The 23,148-nt window shown below is 39.7% G+C and overlaps 1 protein-coding gene and 1 pseudogene across 2 annotated transcripts in view; one reads left to right on the forward strand and one right to left on the reverse strand.

Annotated features, from left to right (window-relative positions):
- EPG5 (ectopic P-granules 5 autophagy tethering factor) overlaps positions 1-23,148 on the reverse strand; it is a 129,742-nt gene that overhangs the window by 19,388 nt on the left and 87,206 nt on the right. The window contains exons 28-36 of one of the 2 annotated variants that reach the window (XM_081563333.1): positions 20,746-20,888; positions 19,109-19,265; positions 16,694-16,888; positions 15,458-15,671; positions 13,476-13,624; positions 12,701-12,902; positions 11,743-11,815; positions 10,615-10,715; positions 1,994-2,169 (exon numbers count right to left, since the gene is read on the reverse strand). In XM_081563333.1, coding sequence (XP_081419459.1) covers positions 1,994-2,169; positions 10,615-10,715; positions 11,743-11,815; positions 12,701-12,902; positions 13,476-13,624; positions 15,458-15,671; positions 16,694-16,888; positions 19,109-19,265; positions 20,746-20,888 — 1,410 coding nt within the window. Of the gene's footprint in view, positions 1-1,993; positions 2,170-10,614; positions 10,719-11,742; positions 11,816-12,700; positions 12,903-13,475; positions 13,625-15,457; positions 15,672-16,693; positions 16,889-19,108; positions 19,266-20,745; positions 20,889-23,148 lie in introns of both variants that reach the window. The other variant, XM_081563332.1, reaches the window with a different exon arrangement.
- Positions 2,345-9,117, forward strand: LOC145534826 (nucleolar RNA helicase 2 pseudogene; annotated as a pseudogene).

Here is a 23,148-nt window from a genome sequence, read left to right on the forward strand (position 1 = left end):
CCATGTTCGATGTGTGGGAACATCTTTCAGCTTGTTTGGAGTTCACTATTTATTCCACTAATTCTTAGCAGGAGAGGAATGATCTTTCCTAGCTCCATGTAGGGTGACAAACCTCTGCCAGTTAGTCACCGGTGCTCAAGGAAGCCTACCACAGTCCTCAGATGTGCTGGCAAGACCAAGGTGATACACCTCCTAGTCACTGCTGCCCAAAGCTGAACGTGCACCAGAGCACCTGGAGGACTTGTCTGGCGGTGGGGAGGGTGTGGGTGTATCCACAGAATTTTTAATGTCTTATATCTGGAGTCAGCAAGTTCCCAGGTGGTACTGATGTTGCTGGTCCTGGGACCATACTTCGAGACTATTATATTAGCATATGTAATTTTCATACAACCTTTTTAGTATAATGTTACATTATAAGTACATCTCTGTATCATTAGTCTTCATAATTTTTGATGACTGCATAATGTTTAATTAAGTCCTATTTAAACTATATTAGGGATGGGGGGACAAATGTATTATAAAGTATTACTATATAATCAATATCAAAGTTATCTCTTTTGAGTCCATTTCAAGCCTGTTTAAAATAAAATATGCCTAGCTATAAATTTTTCCTTTTTTTAAAAGAAGATTAAAAAGCTCAACTCCATTTGTAAAATCACAATCAATGGAATCTGATGATGATTCATGTCTTCCAGTTACTACCATAATTATATCATGCTATTTATTTACTCTTTTTCCCTTTTGGAAAATGATTTTTCATCCTCCTTTATAATCTATTCTCTATCTTGGCCATCAACCCCCTCAAAACTGTACTTTACTATGCCACCAGACTCATGGAACTAAAAGGTTCCCAGCTTCTGGGCAGGGAAGTCATCTATCCTTAGACGAAAACTACTAGAGATACAAAGTCTATAGCAACCCTTTATGGACCATTCTACTTAATCTGTCATATAGCTAATGCTGCCCTCTTAAATGCTCTCTTACAGCTCTTTAAACAAAGGTTCAATTCCATATTCATAATAATGATGAATATTTACATAATGCCTGTGTCATATACTAAACCTAGCTATAAAATCATTTTTAACCTTGTATTTTACTAAGACAACTGTCCTCAGCTTTCCTTAGAGCTCAGCTACATAGGCGTGGCTGACAAGAACACCACTGGAACTCTAAAAGACTGCATTAGATTTTACTCAGTGTCATAAATAACTATGGATCTGCAATAATTAAAGCACTTAAAGTGTCTCAATAATAAATGTGATATTAGGTTAACAATGAACACAAATTAACTGGTGACTATGAACAAATAAACTGAAATGATCATAAAAAGCTAAGACAAGATTAAAGATTTTTTTAAAACAGAAACTTAAGAACAGCAATAAAAATGCCCAGCTGGTATGTGACACTACTGTGCCTATTTTCTGTACCCATTGCTTCTGCTCCAAAAACTCCCACACACTTACTGGAACTTTTTCCAGGCCATTCCCAGGTCTTGATATGACTATGATGCATTATTGGCTGCTATAGTAACACTTTCGTCACCTATAACCTAATTATCCCTTACATAACTGCTTAAAGAAACTAATGCTTAAGTACCAATTTACATTTTACTTCAACAGAAATTTAACAATAAAAAGTTTTAATGATATGATCGTAGAAAAACTTGCATACATGCATACACAGAAACACCAAGACTGAGTGTGACAAAGTCCTTACACTATGTACTGCCATGACAATATCACGAAAGTCGAGGGGATGACTGCCATATTACAGACAAAATCTTTCTGGGAGCTTTAAAAGTGGTCCTGTAAATGCTGTCTTCCTAACATAGTAAAATGACGTCCATGGGATGCTGCTTTACATAAGCACCATCTAGGTGGTTAAGAATGCGAGCAGGGTCCATACCGGCACACATGGCAACTGGGCCGAAAACCCATAGTGAACAGGCTGCTCCCAAGACACCTGGCTGTGGCATGGAAAGTAAAGGGCTTACCTTGAAGAAGGCCTCCATGAGCATCTGGTCAGGATGCAGGTCCCTCCACGGAAGTTTCTGGTAGGCACTGTGAAAAGCATAGAGAATGAACTCTGGCATTTTGGGCGCTGTACATGCTTCACAGTAATGCATCAGGTGCAACCGAAGGGCTCCTTCATCACCAGGCAAGAGCTTATCTAAAATTGAAAAAGAAAATTCAGCTGAATACCTTTGGGTTTATCTTTAAAACAAACAAAAAACTAACACAAACCACAAATTTGAACTAAAAGTCTAAAACCACATATGTCCTCAATAATTATCTAGCTTCAAAGACTTTCACCTACCAGAGAAAAAACTGATGGCAGAGTAATAATGAAGAATGGTAATTTACTTACTTGGGTAACTGGAAGGAGCAGCTGGCATGTGGGAGATAGCAGAGGTGATCAGTTTTTCCCTAAAACTTCTAAATATATGACTTTTTAACTCAAATACACCTCCACAAGCCCAACCAACTTTAGGCACCCCCTTTAGTCTATTGCCCTTAGCCATGGATTCAGTCTCATGCACTTGACACTCCATTTATCAGGCACCTGGGAGAAATCTAATGTTCCTCAAAAGGAAATATTCCATATAACTAAATCTCAACCCTTGGTGCAGTAAAACTAGACTGTTAACCATCATTCTAGCAAGTCACTTGAAAATGAATCACACTCTGCTGTGACCTGATCACTCAGTATTAACCTCACAAGTATCAATTACTTTAGTGCCTTCAACAGCTAGTGGCAATGTAAGGGGCATTTAGCCTAAAACAAATTTTTTCAGACTTTCTGGTTCTATGCACAGGAATGGAATTTAGTCAAAGAAGAGAGAGCCACACACAATGAGAGCAGTTTCTCAACACTGACTTGTGAAAAATGACCCATGAGCACCAATACATAGTACCAGTCAACTTATCACTAACATTTCCGTGACCTCAATCCTCAGTCCTTATATGAAACAGTAACATGTCTTTTTAACAACCTTTTAAAACAGAGGTGAAGGGCAGCATTTGTTTAAATATGGACAGAAAAAAAGATAGTTTTGTTTAAATAAGGATGATATGTAGGAGATGTCTAGGAGGTAATCTCTTAGGACCAGATGAGCTTCTCTAGTCCCAGCCCAGATGCAAATAAGTTCTGTGACCTCAGATGAATTCTTTTTGATTTTCAGGTCCTCATTTTTCTCATCAATAAAAGCAGAGAGCTGAATCAGACCATCTCATTAAAAGGCTATAATTTAATAATTCTTCATCTTGTTATGCACAGTTCTTCTGCTTCCTCTCTCTGAAGCGAGCCACCCTCTGGCCACACCACCCTGAACACACTCGGTCTCATCTGAACTGAGCTACCAATTCTTAATGCTAGCCATGTACTTTCTTATTTCTAGGCTACTTTTTGATTTTCTATACACAGACCTGTGACAGTGCTTGCCCCTTTATACTAAGAAACTAAATAAATAGCCTCTGTGACAATAGTTTTATGCTCAAATATTTGTCTCACTACAAATATATCCTGGATGGTAAAAAGCAGCTAGAAGTCTGCCTTTCCAAAAAAACCAAAAAAGAGTACTATTAGGGTTTCATGTGTTACTCTCTGAACCAATACCTATCAAGCAGACACTGAGAATATGGCATTACCCTAATCTTAGGGGAATGAAAAAAGAATGTTTCTGTGCCTATAGTTTATGTCATAACTGGGGGAGGGAGAGAGATAAGATATGTAAAGGTCAATCAAAAATACTGGATGAGGTACATCTAGAGAATGGAATATTATTCAGCACTAAAAAGAAGAAAGCTATCAAGTCATGTAAGAAATGGAGAAACCTAAGTGCACATTACTAAGCAAAAGAAGCCATCTGGAAAGCACCATAATGAATGCTCCTAACTACGTGACATTCTGGAAAAGCTAAAACTATGGAGAAAGTAAAAGAAATCGGTGGTCTCCTAAGGCTAGTGGGGAAGGAGGGGTGACTAGGAGAGGACAGAAGATATTCAGGGCAGTGAAAATACTCTGTAGGATACTGTAATGGTGGATACACATCATTCTACATTTATCCAAACCCACAGAATGAACAACACCCAGCATGAGTCGTACGGACTTTGGACTTTGGGTGATAATGTGTCAGTGTAGGTTCATCAACGATAACAAATGTACCATTTGGATGGGGGATGGTGATAGTAGGGGAGCTGGAGGGGAGACTATGCACTCAGAGCAGGGGGCAAAGGATATATGCAAACTCTGTACTTTCCACTCAATTATGCTGTGAACCTAAAGCTATACTAAAACACTACAGTCTATTTATATATATATATATATATATAAAATATTGGATGACATTTTTATATATAACACATATATTACTGCTATATATATTAACATATGTATTATTGCTAATATTATATATATATACTATTATAATACATAATCTATCATCTGATGTTATTATATATATGTGCATGCATGTTCAGTTGGATCCAACTCTTTGCCACCCCATGGACTGTAGCCCGCCAGGCTGCTCTGTTCATGGGATTTTCCTTGCAAGAATACTGGAATGGGTTGTCATTTCCTTCTCCAAAATACTGGACGGTATATTGTTAACTCCAGGACTCGGTGCCACATCAACACACAGTAGCCATGGAGGTGCACCACTCAGATCTCCCTTCAAACAGAACTTGCCACAGATCAGTCTACAGCACTTCAGCACCTGAGTCAAGGCCATCCTCCTCCCTTGGAGCCCTCAGCCAACAACTGAGCACTGACCTGGGTGCTTCTGCCAAGGGTGGGCTCCTCAATAAAGAATCATTGCACTCGAATGCCTGATGTGGCTGGCCAAAACTTTCTCAGATCTGCCCTGCAGACTGAGACTCTTCCTTCCTACTCTCCTTTCACAGGTGTTATATCTGCACCAGAGGTGAAGGCTTTGCTTGTCTACCTCTATTCCTCTCCCTCTTATTTTCACAGGCATTACCCACAACATCTCTTAGCATTCTGGCTCCATCATGGTGTCTGCTTCCCACAGATTTGAACGCAACAATGTGCTATAAAGACTTACTTACCCACGTAAATAGATATGCAGGAAAACGTAAAGGGCCTGAGGCTTCACCCAGGTAGTAGAATCAGCATAAGCAAAAAAGTGGCAGTGGGAAGGTCCAAAGACATTTAGGGGAATAGTGAGCCATATGGTTGAATGGATGCTTCCAAAAAACCCATCCCATAATACTGAAGTGCTCTGGGTCAGACACATTTGAATGCTGAGCTAAAACATTATTACACTTCAAAGTTTTCAAATAAGAATATAATAGCATAGAAACGGAATTTTAGGAGAACCAATTTAGCAGGACAGACCCTAGCAAATAAGCAGGAACAGAAATGAGAGGAAACAGAAGGCTACTGCAAGAATCTGGATTGGGTGGACTAAGAGCCTTATAAGCCTCCTGATACAAAACATTTAGATATACTAAGTAAACACAACATCTCTGATAATGCGAAGCTACATACATTTCGTAGAAGAAAAGAGGTCAGAAGCAGAAAGACTAGAAAAACAGAGCATCAGATTTATGCTAAAGGCAGCACAGGATGAGATGGTGAGACAGCATCACCAACTAAATGGACATGAATTTGAGCAAACTCCGGGAGAGAGTGAAGGAAGAGCAATCTGGCATGCTGCAGTCCATGGGGTCCTAGAGAGTCGGACACAACTTACCCACTAAACAACAAAAGCCTCAGTTGCCCTGGGGCTGTTTAGGTGGGGGTTTCAACCTCACAAGGAAACAGAAAACAAGATCTCCTAAGGACTACACCCTCACTGAAAGGGCAGATAAGGGCGGAGGGGAATGGGTCTTCTCTGCCTTGGCTCAGAATGGGAGTCAGGGACCAAGAAAGCTGATTGTGATAATTGAGTTTGGGGGTTGATTTCATGTGTCTGTACAGCATGAAAAGCAAGGAGATCAAACCACTCAATTAATTATAAAGGAAATCAACCCTGAATATTCATTGGAAGGACTGATGCAGAAACTGAAGTTCTAATACTTTGGCCACTTGATGCAAGATAGTGATTGCAGCCATTAAATTAAAAGACACTTACTCCTTGGAAGGAAAGTTATGACCAACCTAGATAGCATATTTAAAAGCAGAGACATTAATTTGTCAACAAAGGTCCGTCTAGTCAAGGCTATGGTTTTTTCAGTAGTCATGTATAGATGTGAGAGTTGGATGGTGAAGAAAGCTGAGCGCCGAAGAATTGATGCTTTTGAACTCTGGTGTTGGAGAAGACTCTTGAGAGTCCCTTGGACTGCAAGAAGATCCAAGCAGTCCATCCTAAAGGAGGTCAGTCCTGGGTGTTCATTGGACGGACTGATGTTGAAGCTGAAACTCCAACACTTTGGCCACCTCATGCGAAGAGTTGACCCATTGGAAAAGACCCTGATGCTGGCAAGGATCGGGGGCAGGAGGAGAAGGGGATGACAGAGGGTGAGATGGCTGGATGGCATCACTGACTCAGTGGACATGAGTTTGGGTAAACTCCGGGAGCTGGTGATGGACAGAGAGGCCTGGCATGCTGCGATTCATGGGGTCGCAAAGAGTCAGACACGACTGAGTGACTGAACTGAACTGAACTGATACATTCCATGGGGTCGCAAAGAGTCGGACACGACTGAGTGACTGAACTGAACCCAACTGATGCAAAGAGCTGACTCACTGGAAAAGACAATGATGCTGGGAAAGATTGAGGGCAAAAGGAGAAGGGGGCAGCAGACAGCATCGCTAACTCAACGGACCTGAACTTGAGCAAACTCTGGGAGACAGTGGAGGACAGAGAAGCCTAGCGTGCTGCAGGCCATGGGGCTGTCAGGGGTCGGACACGACTTAGCAACTAAAGAAGAACAACAACATAGTGTGAGAAACCCCAAGTCAAGGAATTACACAGAGCCAACTGGCAACAAAGCTAAACAGGTCAAGAAAGCAGGGCCTTCTGAGGTTGATGTGAATTCTCCTAAATCCAAAAAGGCAAAAAAGAAAGAGGAACCATTTCAAGATGACATTATTTCTCCTAAAACAAGAAGTTCAAAAAAATCAAAGGAGCCCTGTCAAAAGACAGTTGTTTCTCCTAAAGCCAAAAAAGTTATAAAAAATGAGGAGCTTTCTGAGGAAGAACTGGGTGCACCTAAGCCCAAAAAGATGAGGAAAGAAAAAGAAATAAGTGGAAAAACTGGAGAGAAAAGCCCCAACCTGAAGAATGGATTCCCTGATTCTGGACCTGTCTGTGACTCCAAGAAAGCTGCCAGTGAAGAAAATAACAGTGAGTTGGAGCAGGAAATGACTGTGGAGCAAAGAAGGAGCTTTCTCTAATTTTCCCATATCTGAAGAAATGATTTAACTTCTCAAAGCCTGTGGGGTGACCTTTCTTTTTCCTATACAAGCAAATATGTTTCACCCTGTCTATAGTGGGAAGGAGCTGATCGCACAGGTCTGGACAGGAACTGGGAAGACATTCTCCTTTGCTATGCCTTTGGTTGAGAAACTTCAGGGAGAACTGCAAGATTGGAAGGGAGGCTGTGCCCCTCGAGGACTGGTTCTTGCACCCACAAGGGAATTGGCAAGTCAAGTAAGCAGAGACTTCAGTGACATCACAAAAAAGCTGGCAGTGGCTTGTTTTTATAATGGAACTCCCTATGGAGGACAAACTGAATGCATATGGAATGGGATCAATCTCCTGGTTGGGACACTAGGTCATATCAAAGACCACCTGCAGAATGGCAAGCTAGACCTCACCAAACTTAAACATGTTGTCCTGGATGAAGTTGACCAGATGTTGGACATGGGCTTTACTGATCAAGTGTAAGAGATTTTATGTGTAGCAATAAGAAAGATTCAGAAGACAATCCACAACATTGCTTTTTTCTGCAACTTGCCCTTGGTGGGTGTATAATGCTGCTAAGAAATACATGAAATCTACATATGAACAACTGGACCTGATGGGTAAAAAGACACAGAAAACGACAGCAACTGTAGCACATCTGCTTATCAAGTGCCACTGGACTCAGAGGGCAGCCAGTTATTGGGATATGATCCGAGTGTACAGTGGTTATCAAGGGAGAACTATCATATTTTGTGAAACGAAGAAAGAAGCCCAGGAGTTGTCACAGAATGTGACCGTAAGGCAGGATGCCCAGTCTTTACATGGAGACATTCCACAGAAGCAAAGGGAATCACCCAGAAAGGTTTTAGAAATGGTGATTTTAGAGTTTTGGTTGCAACCAATGTTGCTGCATGTGGGTCAGACATCCCCAAGGCTGATCTGCTAGTTCAAAGTTCTCCACCAAAGGATATAGAGTCCTACATTCATTGTTCCAAGAGAACAGGTAGAGCTGGAAGGACGGGGGTTTGCATCTGCTTTAATTAGCACAAGGAAGAATACCAGTTAGCCCAAGTGGAGCAAAAAGCAGGAATTAAATTTAAGCGAATAGGTGTTCCTTCTGCAACAGATAAAAAAAGCTTCTAGCAAAGATGCCATCAGGCTCATGGACTCTCTGTCTCCACTGTGCTGGATCACTTCAAGCAGTCAGCCGAGAAGCTGATGGAGGAGAAGGGAGAAATGGAAGCCCTGGCAGCAGCCCTGACCCACATTTCCGGTGCCACGTCGGTAGACCAGCACTCTATGATCAACTCAGATGCGGGCTTTGTGACCATGACTTGCAGTGTTCAACAGAAATGCCAAACATTAGTTATGCTTGCAAAGAACTTAAGAGCAACTGGGTGAGGATACTGATTCCAAAGTGAAGGCAAATGGTCTTTCTCAAAGGAAGGCAGGGTGTTTGCTTCGGTATCCCCACTGCATCAGTAACAGAAGTACGGGAAAAATGGCATGATTCACAGCACTGGCAGCTTTCTGTGGCCACAGAGCAACCAGGGCTAGAAGGACCAGGGGAAGGATATGGCAACTTCTGTGGGTGGTGGGAAGGCAACTGAGGTATCAGGGAACAGTGGGAAAGAAGTAGAAGCTTCAAAGGACAGCAGTCAGGAGGTGGCAACAAAAGTAAGATTCTAAAAAAAGGCCAGAAGCAAAGCAGAGTTTTAACAAAGCATTTGAATAGTAATTTGAAGTAGAGGATTTATATGGCAAAAACAGAACTGTGCTCAACAACATGAAACTGAACATTATTTTTCATACAGAGTTAAACATTAAAAGCACATTGTATTTCCTTCCTGACCACTTGCCCAATCCCCCCCATCTCTTTAGGAAAGACAAGCTTCATCTAAATTATTTCATCTGATTGATGATTGTCATTTATAATTTTATTGTTACTTCTGTCTTGGGTATTCCTCTGGAAAAGGTGTATGGATTCATTACATATTCTAATGTATTGCCTATAGTTTATAAGATTAAGTCAAGCATGTATCTGCTGATACTTTGTAAGTTGACCTGTCTTTATACTTAGAAATGCCTCTCTTAACAGTATGCTTCCCTGGTGGCTCAGGCGGTAAAGAATCTGCCTGCAATGCAGGAGACCCGTGTTTGTTCCCTGGGTCAGGAAGATTCCCTAGAGAAGGAAATAGCAACCTACTCCAGTATTCTTGCCTGGAGAATTCCATGGACAGAGGAGCCTGGCAGGCTACAGTCCATGGGGTCGCAGAGTCAGACACGACTGAGCAATTGTCACTCACTCAACTGGCAACAAATGCAGATCTTCTCTGGAGGAATACATCCTCATCCTAGTCCTCATGAAATTTCCACAGACAAAAGTCTCTCTAAAAATGGGCTCACGATAGAAAATTACAAGATACATGAAGCAACAAGTCTCTGAAGAAACATCAAATAGCAGCATGAGCCACCCTGCAAGAGAAACTTGAGATGATGGAATTACTGCATACAGATTGTAAAGGAAAATAAGCATGTTTAAACTTTTTAAAGTAACAAAAATTGAAATTTTAAATTAAAGAAAGAAGATACTCTCAAAAAGGATCTGGATAAAAACTTTAAAAACAAATATAACTTATAGAAATTGAAATGAAAAATTCAATGGATTTTTTTTTTTTGTAAGCAGATTAGACATAGCTGGAGAGACAGAGTAGGCTGGAAGAGAGATCTCAAGAATTTTCCCAAAATGAAGAGGAAGAAAATGCAGAAAACACACCAAAAAAGTGAAGAGTCACAAATGATAAGGTTCACTATGACAGTGAAGAATCTGCCTGCAAGGCAGGAGACCCGGCTTCGATCCCTGGGTCGGGAAGATCCCCTGGAGAAGAGAATGGCTAACCCACTTCACTATTCTTGCCTGGAGAATTCCACGGACAGAGCAGCCTGGCAGGCTACAGTCCATGGGGTCACAAAAAGTCAGACACAACTGAGTGACTAACACTTTCATTTTTTTCACAACATGGGGGAAACGCAATTTGAAAACAGAAAGGCCTGTTTTCCATAACTGATGACACTCAGCATTACCTTACCAAAACCAAGTAATTGTAGGGGTGACCTCTCTTTGTTCAAAGATGATAGCTTACCAAATAAAATAAATGAAATAGGAAAGTAGGGGCAAAAGATTAACTGAATGACTTAAGGAAAAAGGGAAAACTAACCAGAGGCATAACACAACATCTTCCTACCTTTAAAACTCTCGTGCAATGAGTCAATGCAGTCAGTGTACAACTGCACAATGCTTGAGGCCACCACAGCATCACTCTCCAACCAGGGGTAATGTCGCTGGCTGCTTTAAATAAGAGAAACATACACTTAGAAAGGAAACACTATGATAAAATTACTTCACGTCCCAGAATCTGGGGCTTGCCTAAGTCCTAGAAAACTCTGTATTATGTAGTCCTAAAACACATTTAGATCACTTTAAAGGCTGTAAATTCCTGGAGGTGAACTGTAGCTTTTAATATCAATAGTACAATTTTATTTACTTTCCTTCCTAACCTTTATTCCAATGTAATTAAGTTTCAGAAGTGTCATCTAAATAAGTACCAAATTAGCACCTTTTTTTTTTTTTACATCCAATTACACCTGTGAACCCATCCCTTGTGTATTTGGGTTACATTTCAAATGCCTCAGAGAACAGTTTTCTCTATCTAAAGCCTGAAAGGGAAAAAAGTCATGTAAAAAGATGACCAAAAGTGAACAGAGAGGGAAGTAACCAAAGAAAAAAAATTCTTTATATGAAAATTCAGTTCTGAATCTGGTTTAGAAAGTTCAATATAAAAAATAAATTCCATTAGTTCTTCCTGGAAATAAACAAGCAGCCTGCATTATGATAAGCAGTCTCCCAATCACCACAAAATCCTAAAGCTTGCAGACTGTTTAAGGATAGCCCTCTGGGAGAGAGCAATTCCCACCCTGTAATTTGAAAGTCAACTTAGTCCCCCCAAAAATAACTGATTCTAGATAAAATCAAGTAAGTCTCATATTTTGCAGTGTTACATTATCAAAACATAATTCAGGAGAACAACATTTATTTTTCTGAAATTAAATACTAAACTCATTTAACTTTTTTATTGTGGAAAGCTGGAAATAAGAGTCCACTTTTGCTTCAAAATCAATAGCTCTGATCAATCAGACTAACAATTGCACAAACAGAAAATGTCTGAAGTTCACGTTGTAAAGAAACATTTTCTAAATTTAAATGCTGCCCTACATAAAAATCAAATCTGTGAACCATCAGCTGTACCAAAACATCATCAGAACTTTAAGTCTATAGATTTCAAAGGAATTTGAATATCAGAAAAACTATTTACCTTTCATTGTCTTCTAAAACCAGTATCCATGGCTTAAAGAGCTGGATGATTACTGAATGTAGGGATCTTAGCACTAAAACAAAGCAAAATTTTTAGAGATAAGAAACAAGTTCATCAAATGAAGATGGCCAATAGACACATGAAAAAATGTTCAACATTGCTAATTGTCAGGGAAATGCAAATCAAAATCACAAAGAGATATCACCTCACACCTGTCAGAATGACTATCATCGGAGAACACAATCACTAAATGCTGGAAAAGATGTGGAGAAAAGGGAACCCTTTATACACTGCTGGTGGGAATGTAAATTGGTACAGCTGCTGTATGGAGGTTTCTCAAAAAACTAAAAATACAGCTACCATATGACCAAGCAATTACACTCCGGGGTATATATCCAAAAAAAAAAAAAACAAACCCAAAACAAAAAGATACCATGCGCCACAAAGTTCACAGCAGCATTACTTAAAAATGCCAAAATATGGAAGCAATCTAGGTGTCCACCAACAGAAGAATGGATAAAGAAGATGTGGTATCTACATCTGGTATATACACATATACACACAATGGAATACTACTCAGCTATAAAAAAGAATGAAAACTTCCATTTGCAGCAACATGGATGGACCTGGAGGGCATTATGCTTAAAGACAAATACTGTATGATATCACATATGTGGAATCTAAAAAATAAAAGTAGTGACTATAACAAAAAAGAAGCTGACTCATAGATATAAGGAATAAACTAGTGGTTACCAGTGGGAGAAGGAAGGGGGAAGGGACAGTGTAAGAGCAGGGGACTAGGAGGTACAAACTAGCAGGTACAAAATAACCTACAAGGTCATATTGTATAACAGGAAATAGAGTATCACCAAGATTTAAATATCTTAGTGTCTATTCAAGTCTCTTCTAATGGAAGGTCAGAACACCTAAGCTCTATGTTGCTCTAAAGGCATATTACCTGTTTTTCTGCTGGCAGATGGGTCTTGGGCCAAGCAGGCCATTTCTGAGTCAAGCAGCCTTTTTACAAGATAGCCCAAGAATGTCTTCATATCTGCCATGTAAGGACTCCATTTTGAGAATAAACCAAAACTTTTAAAGTCCAATGTGGATAACCGAAGCTTATAAAAAAAGTTTGACAGCCACTGTATAGTCTCCATTACCTGGAAAAAAATGACCAATTTTAAAAAATGCTTACTGAATATCTACTTTCAGTAGAATATTACAGTAGGCTGAGATGAAGAGCTTTGATGACTTTGTAATCGAATTACAAAGGTATACAGCATAGGAAAAGTAAATCAACAGATTTCAACTCCTTTTCAAAAGCAAAGGAACCATTTTTTCATATAAATTCATGTGAACTCACATCATGTAAAACTGATGAAGCTGACAGCTCTGGGGCACAACTGCGTGAAACCTACTCAAAGGAGCCAGTGAAGCAGGAGGGTGAAGGTGGGAAGGGGAGATACAAACAGGCTGGGCCTGGGCTATTCAGGGACAGAGGAGCAAGAAGCAGACTGAGGGAAAGGCGATCCAGGCACAGGCGGGTAGAGATGGGGCAAGGGACGGAGGAAACAGGAGATGACTGACAAAGGAAAACACAGGGCTCTTGGAGATAAAAAGATGCATTTTTAGATATAAATTTTAAATGTGTTCCAGCTGTTTAAAAAAAAACAAACTACAAAGGAAATGGAAAAGAAACACATATAAACTTTATAGAGGCAAGAGCTACACACCTGCTTGTCGGACAAGAGAGCATCAGGAGAGCTCTGAAGCACCGTGCTCTCCACAGAAGCTGCCCCCTGCTGGCAGCCCGGGGTGCCGCAGCCCAGGGCTCTCAGGGTGGCTTTCCAGCACTCGGGGCTCAGCAGCTGTTCAGCAGAGCCTTACAGGGCGTGGACAGAGGACAGCAAGTCAGCATCCTTCACAAACTAACTTTTCAACGTGAATCGAAGAACACATGTACTTCACAAATGAGAGTATTAAGTAAAAATCCAAAACATATTCATAAAGGTCTGGGGTAAAGAGACCAAAGTTAAGAGAACCTATGGAAAGATCTGTGCACGTGGATGCCTAACTTTCCTTACTCTTGGTAACCATGCTGGGAGTGAACACAGCAGAGCCATCTGAGCTGGAATCTGTGAGCCCCTGACTGGGGAATGGTAAAGGTGCATCTTTCTGGCTGGACGATGTGAGAGAAACAAAGGAGCCATGGAACAGGATACAACTGCAGAGTCTATGCTCTCTTCAGAAAGTCTCATACTCATCTAAAACCCCACTCCTGTAACAGGCAAAACCTAAAGCAACACAGAGACTGTATTCAAAAGTAGAGACTACCAACCAGCACTCAGCTACCTGCAAAGCTTCCACTTGCCAGAGAACAGGAATTTACGCCCCCAGGCCCTTACCACCGGGAAGTGGCAGAAGGATCAAGTAGGACAACAGTGGTTCAGAAGGGCAGGTCTGTATGGAGTCATGCACACCAAGAAGATGGCAGTGAAGCCAGGGAAAATTGCAGTGGGCTCACCCAGGGCAAATGAAGACAGATTAGCAACGGGTGAAGCCCCAGGAACACTGCCATGGTGGCCAGGGAGGGATGGAACACCAGCAGGCTGGAGGTCACAGAATCTGACAGAGGTGGTATTGTTAGTCTTAAGCCTGTAACTGAACTACTTTTCCTGGGAATTAAAACTTTTCTGCTAAATCCAAGTCAGTGGTTGCCTGTATAAACAATTTATAATCTCTATAAAAGGTTTCAGGAAAGGGAGCTTCCCTGGTATCCAATGGTTAAGAGTCTGCTGTGCAGTACAGGGGACGTGGGTTCGATCCCTGGTGGGGAAATGAGACCCTACATATCGCAGGGCAACTGGGTCAGTGAACCATAACTAGAAAGCCGGCAAGACACAAGGAAGATCCCGAGTGCCATAGCTGAGACCTGACACAGCCAAATAAATAAATATTTAAAAAAATAAAAGGTTTCAGGGGAAAATTCCGCAACATATGTTTAATCAAATTTTGAAAACTTAGGAGTAAAACTTGGCTATGTAAATAAGCATTAAAAATTATAAAAGTGCACTTGCGTACCACCACTCTCCCCACCCACCTTGCAACCCGCCTCTATAAGAAATAATGAACGTTTTGAAGGGCTTTGAAAATTAGACTATACATTGTTCAAGTAGTCTAATACATAAGATCATTAGCTTATTCATAAAACTACTTCTGTAAAGTAACACAAAGATTTGACATAATGCAAAATTTAGTTTTCCATTACATCAATGAACAGTATGAAGCTTACATGAATAACTGGGGGGGGGGACCCTAAATGTATCCACCATTTGAAACTAGAAAGAAACCAACTGGATATTAAGCACATTGTAAAGGAGCAACTTCTTTCTATTCCCAAATCTATAGTCACCAGAGTAAGCAGGCCCACCCCAGTTAAGACAGCTGCAAAATCAAAGTAAAGAGGTGCACACATGACTGTGGATTCCAGTGTCTAAGAGCAGTTCTGTCCAATTAGGGCCCAATCTGACAACAGACCATTTTTACAGAGAGCAACCTTTAGGGCATTATTCATTGAGCATTTTGGGTGAAGATTAGTAATTCTAAACTCCTGCATGCTTGTATTATTTTTACATTTTTGGATGACATCTGTGGAATGGTTAATGTCATACTGAACATTCACTGCGATCTAATCAGTCACAATTAAGACACTTACTTTGCATCAGCAGCCTGAGAATGTCACTGTACTGGTCAGGAAACTGGTAGAGAAGAAGGTAAGTCCAGTGTTTACAGAAAAGATTAAATGGCATCAAAATGTCTTCATCTGGTTCAAGGCCCCAGGCAGTAAGTGCCAAATGAATGGACTCCAGAAGCCTGGTACGATCAGACAGAGGAGGTTTAGTGGAGTTTAACCATTGCTTAAGATCGAACTAAAAAGAAAAAGAAATAAGAAGCAGTTTTATTTATACTAGAAAATTGACCGAAATAGAGCAAATTATGTGCAATTTAGTTTGAAAGTCAAAGTTTACCTAGCATTTAGCTTTTCATAAAGATTGAAACTAAAATTTATACACTAGGCAGTTCAATAACTAATGGTGCCATTATGTCTCCACCTCTACTTCATTCTCTGGGGTTGCAGAGGCAATTTTTTCAGCTCCTCATACTTTTTACAATTGAAGACTCTTGTTGGTAAGTTTTTCCTATAAAACAAGGATCAGAACTGTGTAGTTCTTCACAGGTCACACTGCCACAAACAAGTGGCTACTTTATGGAACTATCTCCTTCTAGTGGCCATATTTCTAAATCTGCATCAGTTAATGAAAATTCAGGGTGCTAATATCACCTTCCAGAATCCCAAACTATATTTTCCCCTATTAAAAATTGAGATCAGTTTCCAGGTCCTAAAAAATGTCCAGGTTTTATGATTTATAGATGTCAGAGAAGTACAATTGAAAGTGAAATAGCTAAGGCTCTGAATTTTTCATCTGGTAACATAAATTCATTGCCTTGGTCTGAGTTAATAATATTCTATTTGGAATAAGACAGGAAATTTGCTTAAATCTGGCTTATTCTAAATATGAGAGACTGTGACATATTAACAACTCAATTATAAAATGCAATTAAGGCATAAATTCAGGACACATTCAAAAGAAGGATGTACCAAATTATTACTATGAATATTTCAAAACTGTAGGAATTTTTTAAAGAGTTTGGGAGCTCGTCTTTTTTATACTACATGTAGTGAGACTGTCCTATATGACATAATCAATGCATCCAGAATCAGCAGCTACGGGATCAGACTACTTGAGGATGATATCAAATGTGAAAAGGGCCTGTCTGCCTCCAGTCCCCCTGAAGGCAGAGCTCCAAAGGCCTTGCATTTCTGAGGCACAGGGAAACAACAGCAGTACCTACATCTCAATGACAACATCAGGACTGAGTCACACCTCACCTTGGTCAGCAGCATGAAAATCATATCACTGTTGTCCTCACGCAGAAACCTCACCACCTTCTCATACAGCTGGATGAACTCCGCAGGCGCAGCACTGGGAGTGAAGAAAGGAGACAAGAGGGAGCAAAGCCTTCTGTTCTTCAGAATGGTCTGAAGGACTTTTCTGCATTCTGATTTAGTGCCTCTGATAAATACCTTAAAAGAATTGAAAAGGGAAAATGTCACCAAATTCTCCCCTCCCCAACTTTTCTTTGAGCAACCAAGTTTTAAGGAATAGTATACACAGTAGACAGAATTTTTTCTAAATGCAAATATGAACCAATCAAAAGAAATCTAAAATCCACAGATAGATCTATCACTTTCAATGTAATTGATATTAAAAATTCTGGATAATCCATTCATTTGGTTTGGACAAGTCAAACAAAATGTTTAAAAGATTGAAATACTGGGATAATCTGAATCCAGAAATTTGCAGTGTACCTACCATGGTTACTAAGTATCTAAAGTGATTCTTCATTATGTCAAGAAAAAAAAAAAGATTCCAGGTTACAGATTTTATTGAGATATGCTTTTAATACTTTTAAAAAGTTAACTTTCACAATTAATATACACCTTGTTTTAATTTGTTCTAATGTTTAAAAATATTAGAATATAAGTTGATATTTAATCTCAGAGTTAGGAAACCTCTGATAAATTCGATCAGAGACAGAAATAATAAAGGATAAGATTGATAGATTCAAATATATAAAAATTCTGACTTCTATATGGCAAAAAGAATCATAAAATTATAGAAACGACAAAGTAGAAAAATTATAACGCATTCCGGATACCAGGTTAATAGTCTGAGGAGCTCTTTCCAAGCAATCAAAAAGCAAGAAACTTCCCAGCAGAAAATGTGCAAAGAACAAAAACCACAAAATTCACAAAAAATTATTAAATCATTTGAAAAATTATGCAACTAAACTAGTACTTAAAGAAATACAACTTAAAATAATCACAAAGCACCACTTCCCTTATTAGATTAGCAAGACCTAAAAAGAATGATCAGCCCTAATGTTAGTTCTAACATGTAGAATAATAAATTGAGCCCTGTTATTACATTGTAAATAGGTATAAACTTCCCAGGAGGACAGTATGACAATATACATCAATTGCTAGTCCTTTTGACATAGTGATCATACTTCTAAGAAATTATCCTAAGAAAAAACAGTCTAATAATTTCACAAAGGTATGTAAGAATATTTAGTTCAGGCTTACAGCAGTAAAACAAACAACCAACCTAAATATTCATCCAGAGAGCACTGGCTCAATACATTACAATGTATTATCTGTACTATGGAACACTATATATTAAATACTATGATACAGGTTTTTACTTATCAAGGAATAATATCTAAAATGTGTTTGAATGAAAAAAATAGCATATGCTAGCTTTTAAGTGTGTATCCCTATCTCTATATCTATATATAAGAATGATATAGCATTTTTACACATACACACATATACCAATAGACACAGAGACACACGTTCAACTATAATGAAATGTTAGCTATGTAACCAGTATCTCCAAGAGATTAGGATTATAAGAAATTTCTCTTCTTTATACTTTTTACACCGTCTGTATTGCTTATAATAAGCACTCATTGATTTCATAATTAGGAAAAACATTTCTAAAAAATTCTATTTTAATATCTGCTCGGCATCACCTCCCTGAAAGTATCCAATAAATAACCATTTATTTAATTAAATTTGAAGGAGAGTACATGGTTAATTAGCATTTCTATATTTTCCAGCAAGTGACATTCTTTGCTCTTATGACACATTTCATAAATCTGCATGGATTCATTGTCCTTGTCCTTTTTAAGTATCCATATATTTAAGAGTTAAGTCAAGTAAATAAATTGTGAGTAGCAACTGAGAAGCATCAGTGGAGAGGTGGAACAAGCACTGAATGTTGAGTCAGAAGAGCTGGGGTCCCTCTTGCCTCCAGGGCTCACCAGCTATATTCCTCAGGCAAGTCACTCAATCTTTTAGAGACTAGTTTTTTCTCATCTTTAACACTGAAATGCTATCAATCACACAGAGTCGTTGTAAGGATGAAATAAAAGAATGAATCAAAAAGCATTTTATAAACAATAGTCTCAGTAATATTATTATTAACACCAACAGCATACAATAGAATTTGACATCTCCCCAGAGACTTTCATATACTAATAATTTAATATTTCTTTCTGAAAAGCAGAATTCCATACCATCAATTCTAACCACATCTTGAGAAGTCAACAATTCAAAGGGGCTTCTGACTTAGATAAGACTCTGAACCTGTAAGTGTGGAATCAACTCTGATATATCTAATGAGGACACTGCAGGGACTCATCATACGTAAATAAGGCTAAAAACACAGGATAACCTTACCTGTCCCAAGATCTCAATGCATGAAGTAAAGAACTGCCTTGTGGGAAGATGACGCTGGGTCTCGTCACTGACATAATCCACAACAGTAAAGAAGAGGTTGATGCCAACCTTCTGAACCCCAGGGGTGGGCTGTGACTGGTAGGCATTCACTAAGGCCCTGTGGGAAAACACTGGTAAGGCTACTGGTCTACAGTCAAGAGAATTCAGACCCACGGTGTTTCCCTGATACTCTACATTTCTCAGGCAATATCCTTAAGAGCCCTGAGAGCCCCGTACAAATGTCACTTTAGAAATATTTCACAGGATAGCTTACAACTTGACCCAACAACTTATTTTCAACACACAGAAATGATTTCATGTCCTCCTGGGGTGGGGGTGGGGGGATTAGCCTTTATTAACATTAAGTGTTTTCATATGTCAAAGTCAAAGTGTGCTAGTCGCTCAGTCATGTCCAGCTCTTTGTGACCCCATGGACTGCAGCCCACCAGGCTCCTCTATTCATGGAATCCTCCAGGCAAAAATACTGGAGTGGCTAGCCATTCCCTTCTCCAGCAGGTCTACTCAACTCAGGGATAGAACCTGGGTCTCCTGCATTGCAGGCAGATTCTTTATTGTCTGAGCCACCAGGGAAGCCCAACAACTTATTTTCAATACACAGAAATGATTTTATGTCCTAGTGAAAGGAGGAAAATCAGCCTTTATTAACATTAAATATTTTCATACTTGTATGTAATCCACAATTTTATATCCAATTTTTCCAAATATCCAATTAATCCGAATATTACTCAATTTTGTATATTACATAAATACATGTTTTTAAAAAGAAGAACCTTGATTTCTCTAAATTTTGAAATCTGAAACAATGACTTAGGTTGAAGAAAAAGATTTTTGTATAGAATAAGATCCTAGTATAAAAGATATCTCTTCTAATTCTTACTCTGTATTGAGTTTCTTTTCCAGAAAAAGAAACAGCAACCTCTTGTTCACCTTATCTCCTTCTCCTTCCCGACCCTTCCCATCTAACCCACGAAAGGTCTCAATGCCCCGATCCACACCACCTTCCAAATCTACAGGGGGATTAGCTGCTGGTGAGTCAACCTCTCCTTTCCCAGGTAATATCCTGGTGGCTTTGAGCTCTAAGAGAAACCACCATGGATGTCAAATGCAAGCTGGCAACTACACTTGTGAGCCCTGAGCAATTCCATTGCAAACTTTGCTCAATGCTCTGAACTAATGATGATGACTTCCTGAGTAAATGTGCCTTTAATATAAAGCTTAAGCACTAAATCTCTCCAGATTAAATTCTAATGTAATGTATCACCTCCTAATTCAAGGGTCAGCAAAAGTATTCTATAAAGAGACAGACAGTAAATATTTTATGCTTTATGGACTATAAATTGTCATAACCATTCAATTCCACCACTGAAACATAAAAGCCATACACATTAAATAAGTACATGGGCATGGCTGTCACAATAAAACTTTACTTATAAAAATAGATGGCAGGTCAGATTTGGCCCAAAGTCTGCTAATTCCTATACTAGTTAATTAGTAGGTGACTGGAGAGATAGTAACAAGTATGATCGCTTTCAGTAATAACTAATAGTATTTTAAATTGTAATGCCCTCAAAACTTACGTGATCAAGTTTTCAGCATGCACAGCGGCTTCCACAATATTAAGTGATGGTGGTTTAGCAGCTTCTGCTTGCAACTGCTTCACTTCTTTTCGCAAAACATGAAGCTGTTGGCTTATTGCTTCATTCTTATGCATACCTTCAAACTAACAAAAATTAGAGTGGTCAACAGATTTATTTGCCCCTACAGGTTTCTAGAGCAGACACTTTATCACAAATATCCTGGGTATTTGATACAAAGAACAGTATTACAACTAACACTGTAACTCAAAACTCTCAGTTGAACCTGAGGAGGATGGGGAAAAAAATGTCAAAAAAACTATTTAAGAATCTCGGGCTTTTCATGCAGAATCAAACTTGAATTAGTCTGTTTCTGGTTCAGAGTTTTTTTTTTGGTAGGCTATGTTCTATGCCACTTATGCTTCAATGCTCCAATTCTCACCAAAAATAAACTCAATGGCTTCCACCACTGGGGCTTTTCTTGAGGCACATCAAGCTCCCTTCTGTTGACCATCCCTCCCCAGAGCTGTAACCCTTCTCTGTTCTCCCAACCCAGAAACACACATAATTTGACATTGGGGCTGCAGGTCTCATCTGCACAAAACCATAAAAAGAGGATGACACAAATCTGTTAATAAAACAACTGCCATTCTGAAGGGAAAAAAAGATATATATTTATGAAAGAAACACCAAAAATAAGATAAAATATGAGAAATGACCAAACCAGTTGCATGCTGAGGAAAGAGCAATTGACTAATACAGTGGTTCTTGAAAGCTGGTCTTTGATAGAGTTTTATTGGTTCTCAGTAAAGATGTGAAAAATAAGAATTTATTGAAGTCTAAAAAAAAAAAAACTAAAGTTATTTCAACTTTTTAGAACTATCCTACTGAGATGATGGAGTAGAAGGACGTGTGCTCATCTTCTGCAAGAACACCAAATTGCAACTAGCAACTGAACAACCACTGACAAGAGTAGGTTAGAACTCACCAAAAAAAAGACACTCCACGTCAAAGGACAAAGGAGAAGTGGCAAGGAGTCGGTAGGAGGGGTGCAATCACACTTAAATCAAACCCCATATCCTCCAGAGATGCCTGGAGGGCACAAACAAATACTTGTGTGCACTAGGACGCAGGGTAAAGGGGCAGTGACCTCCACAAGACTTAGTCAGACCTGCCTGTGAGTGTTTGAGCATCTCGTGTGGAGGTGTGGGTCAGCAATGGCCTGCCACGGGGACAGGAGCACTGGCAGCAGCAGTTCTGGAAAGCCTGTGTCAGCATAAGTCCTTTTGGAAGACACCTCCAGCCCTACCATAGAGCCTGCAGACTCCAGGACTGGGCTGCCTCAGGCCAAACTAACAGGGAGGGAACGTAGCCCCATCCATCAGTAGAAAATTGGCTCACCACACCAAGATCCAGTTTTCCCCACAGCCAGTCCCTCCAATCATTAAGCCTCTTATCCTCATCCATCAGATAGCAGAAAGAAGAAGCAAGAAGTACAATCCCATGGCCTCCAGAATGAAAACCACAATCATAGAAAACTGACCAAAATGATCACATGGATCCAGCCTTATGTAACTCAATGACGCTATGAGCCATGTGGGGCAGGACCACCCAAGATAGACCAGACATGATGGAGAGTTCGGAAAAAAGTGGTCTACTGGAGAAAGGGATAGCAAACCACTTCAGTATTCTTATCTTGAGAATCCCATGAACAGTATGAAAGGGCAAAAAGATATGACACTGTAAGATGAGCCCGCCAGGTCAGAAGGTGTCCAATATGCTACTAGGGTATATTGGGCATCTGGTGCCATCACTTCATGGCAAATAGAAGGGGAAAAAGTGGAAGCAGTGACAGATTTTCTCTTCTTGAGCTCCAAAATCACTGCAGATGGTGACTGTAGCCTTCAAATTAGAAGACGCTTGCTTCTTGGAGGAACGGCTATGACAAACCTAGACAGTGTTATTAAAAAGCAAAGACAAAAAAAAAAAAAGCAAAGACATCACTTGCTGACAAAGGTCTGTATAGTCAGAGCTATGGTCTGTCCAGTAGTCATGTACAGATGTGAGAGCTGGACCACAAAGAAGGCTGATCACCAAAGAATTGATGCCTTCAAATTCTGGTGGTGGAGAAGGCTCTTGAGAGTCCCTTGAACAGCAAGGATATCAACCAGTCAATCCTAAGGGAAATCAACCCTGAATATTCATTGGAATGACTGCTGTTGAAGCTGAAGGTCCAATACTTTAGCCACCTGATGCAAAGAGCCGACTCACTGGAAAAGACCCTGATGCCGGGAAAAATTGAGGGCAGGAGGAGAAGGGGGTGACAGGGGATGGCATGGTATGACAGCATTACTGATGCAATGTACACGAGCTTGGGCAAACTCTAGGAGATGGTAAGGGACAGGG

The sequence above is a fragment of the Giraffa tippelskirchi genome, chromosome 14, assembly GCF_054371585.1.
Source record: "Giraffa tippelskirchi isolate mGirTip1 chromosome 14, T2T-mGirTip1v1.2.pri, whole genome shotgun sequence".
Lineage (NCBI taxonomy): Eukaryota > Metazoa > Chordata > Mammalia > Artiodactyla > Giraffidae > Giraffa > Giraffa tippelskirchi.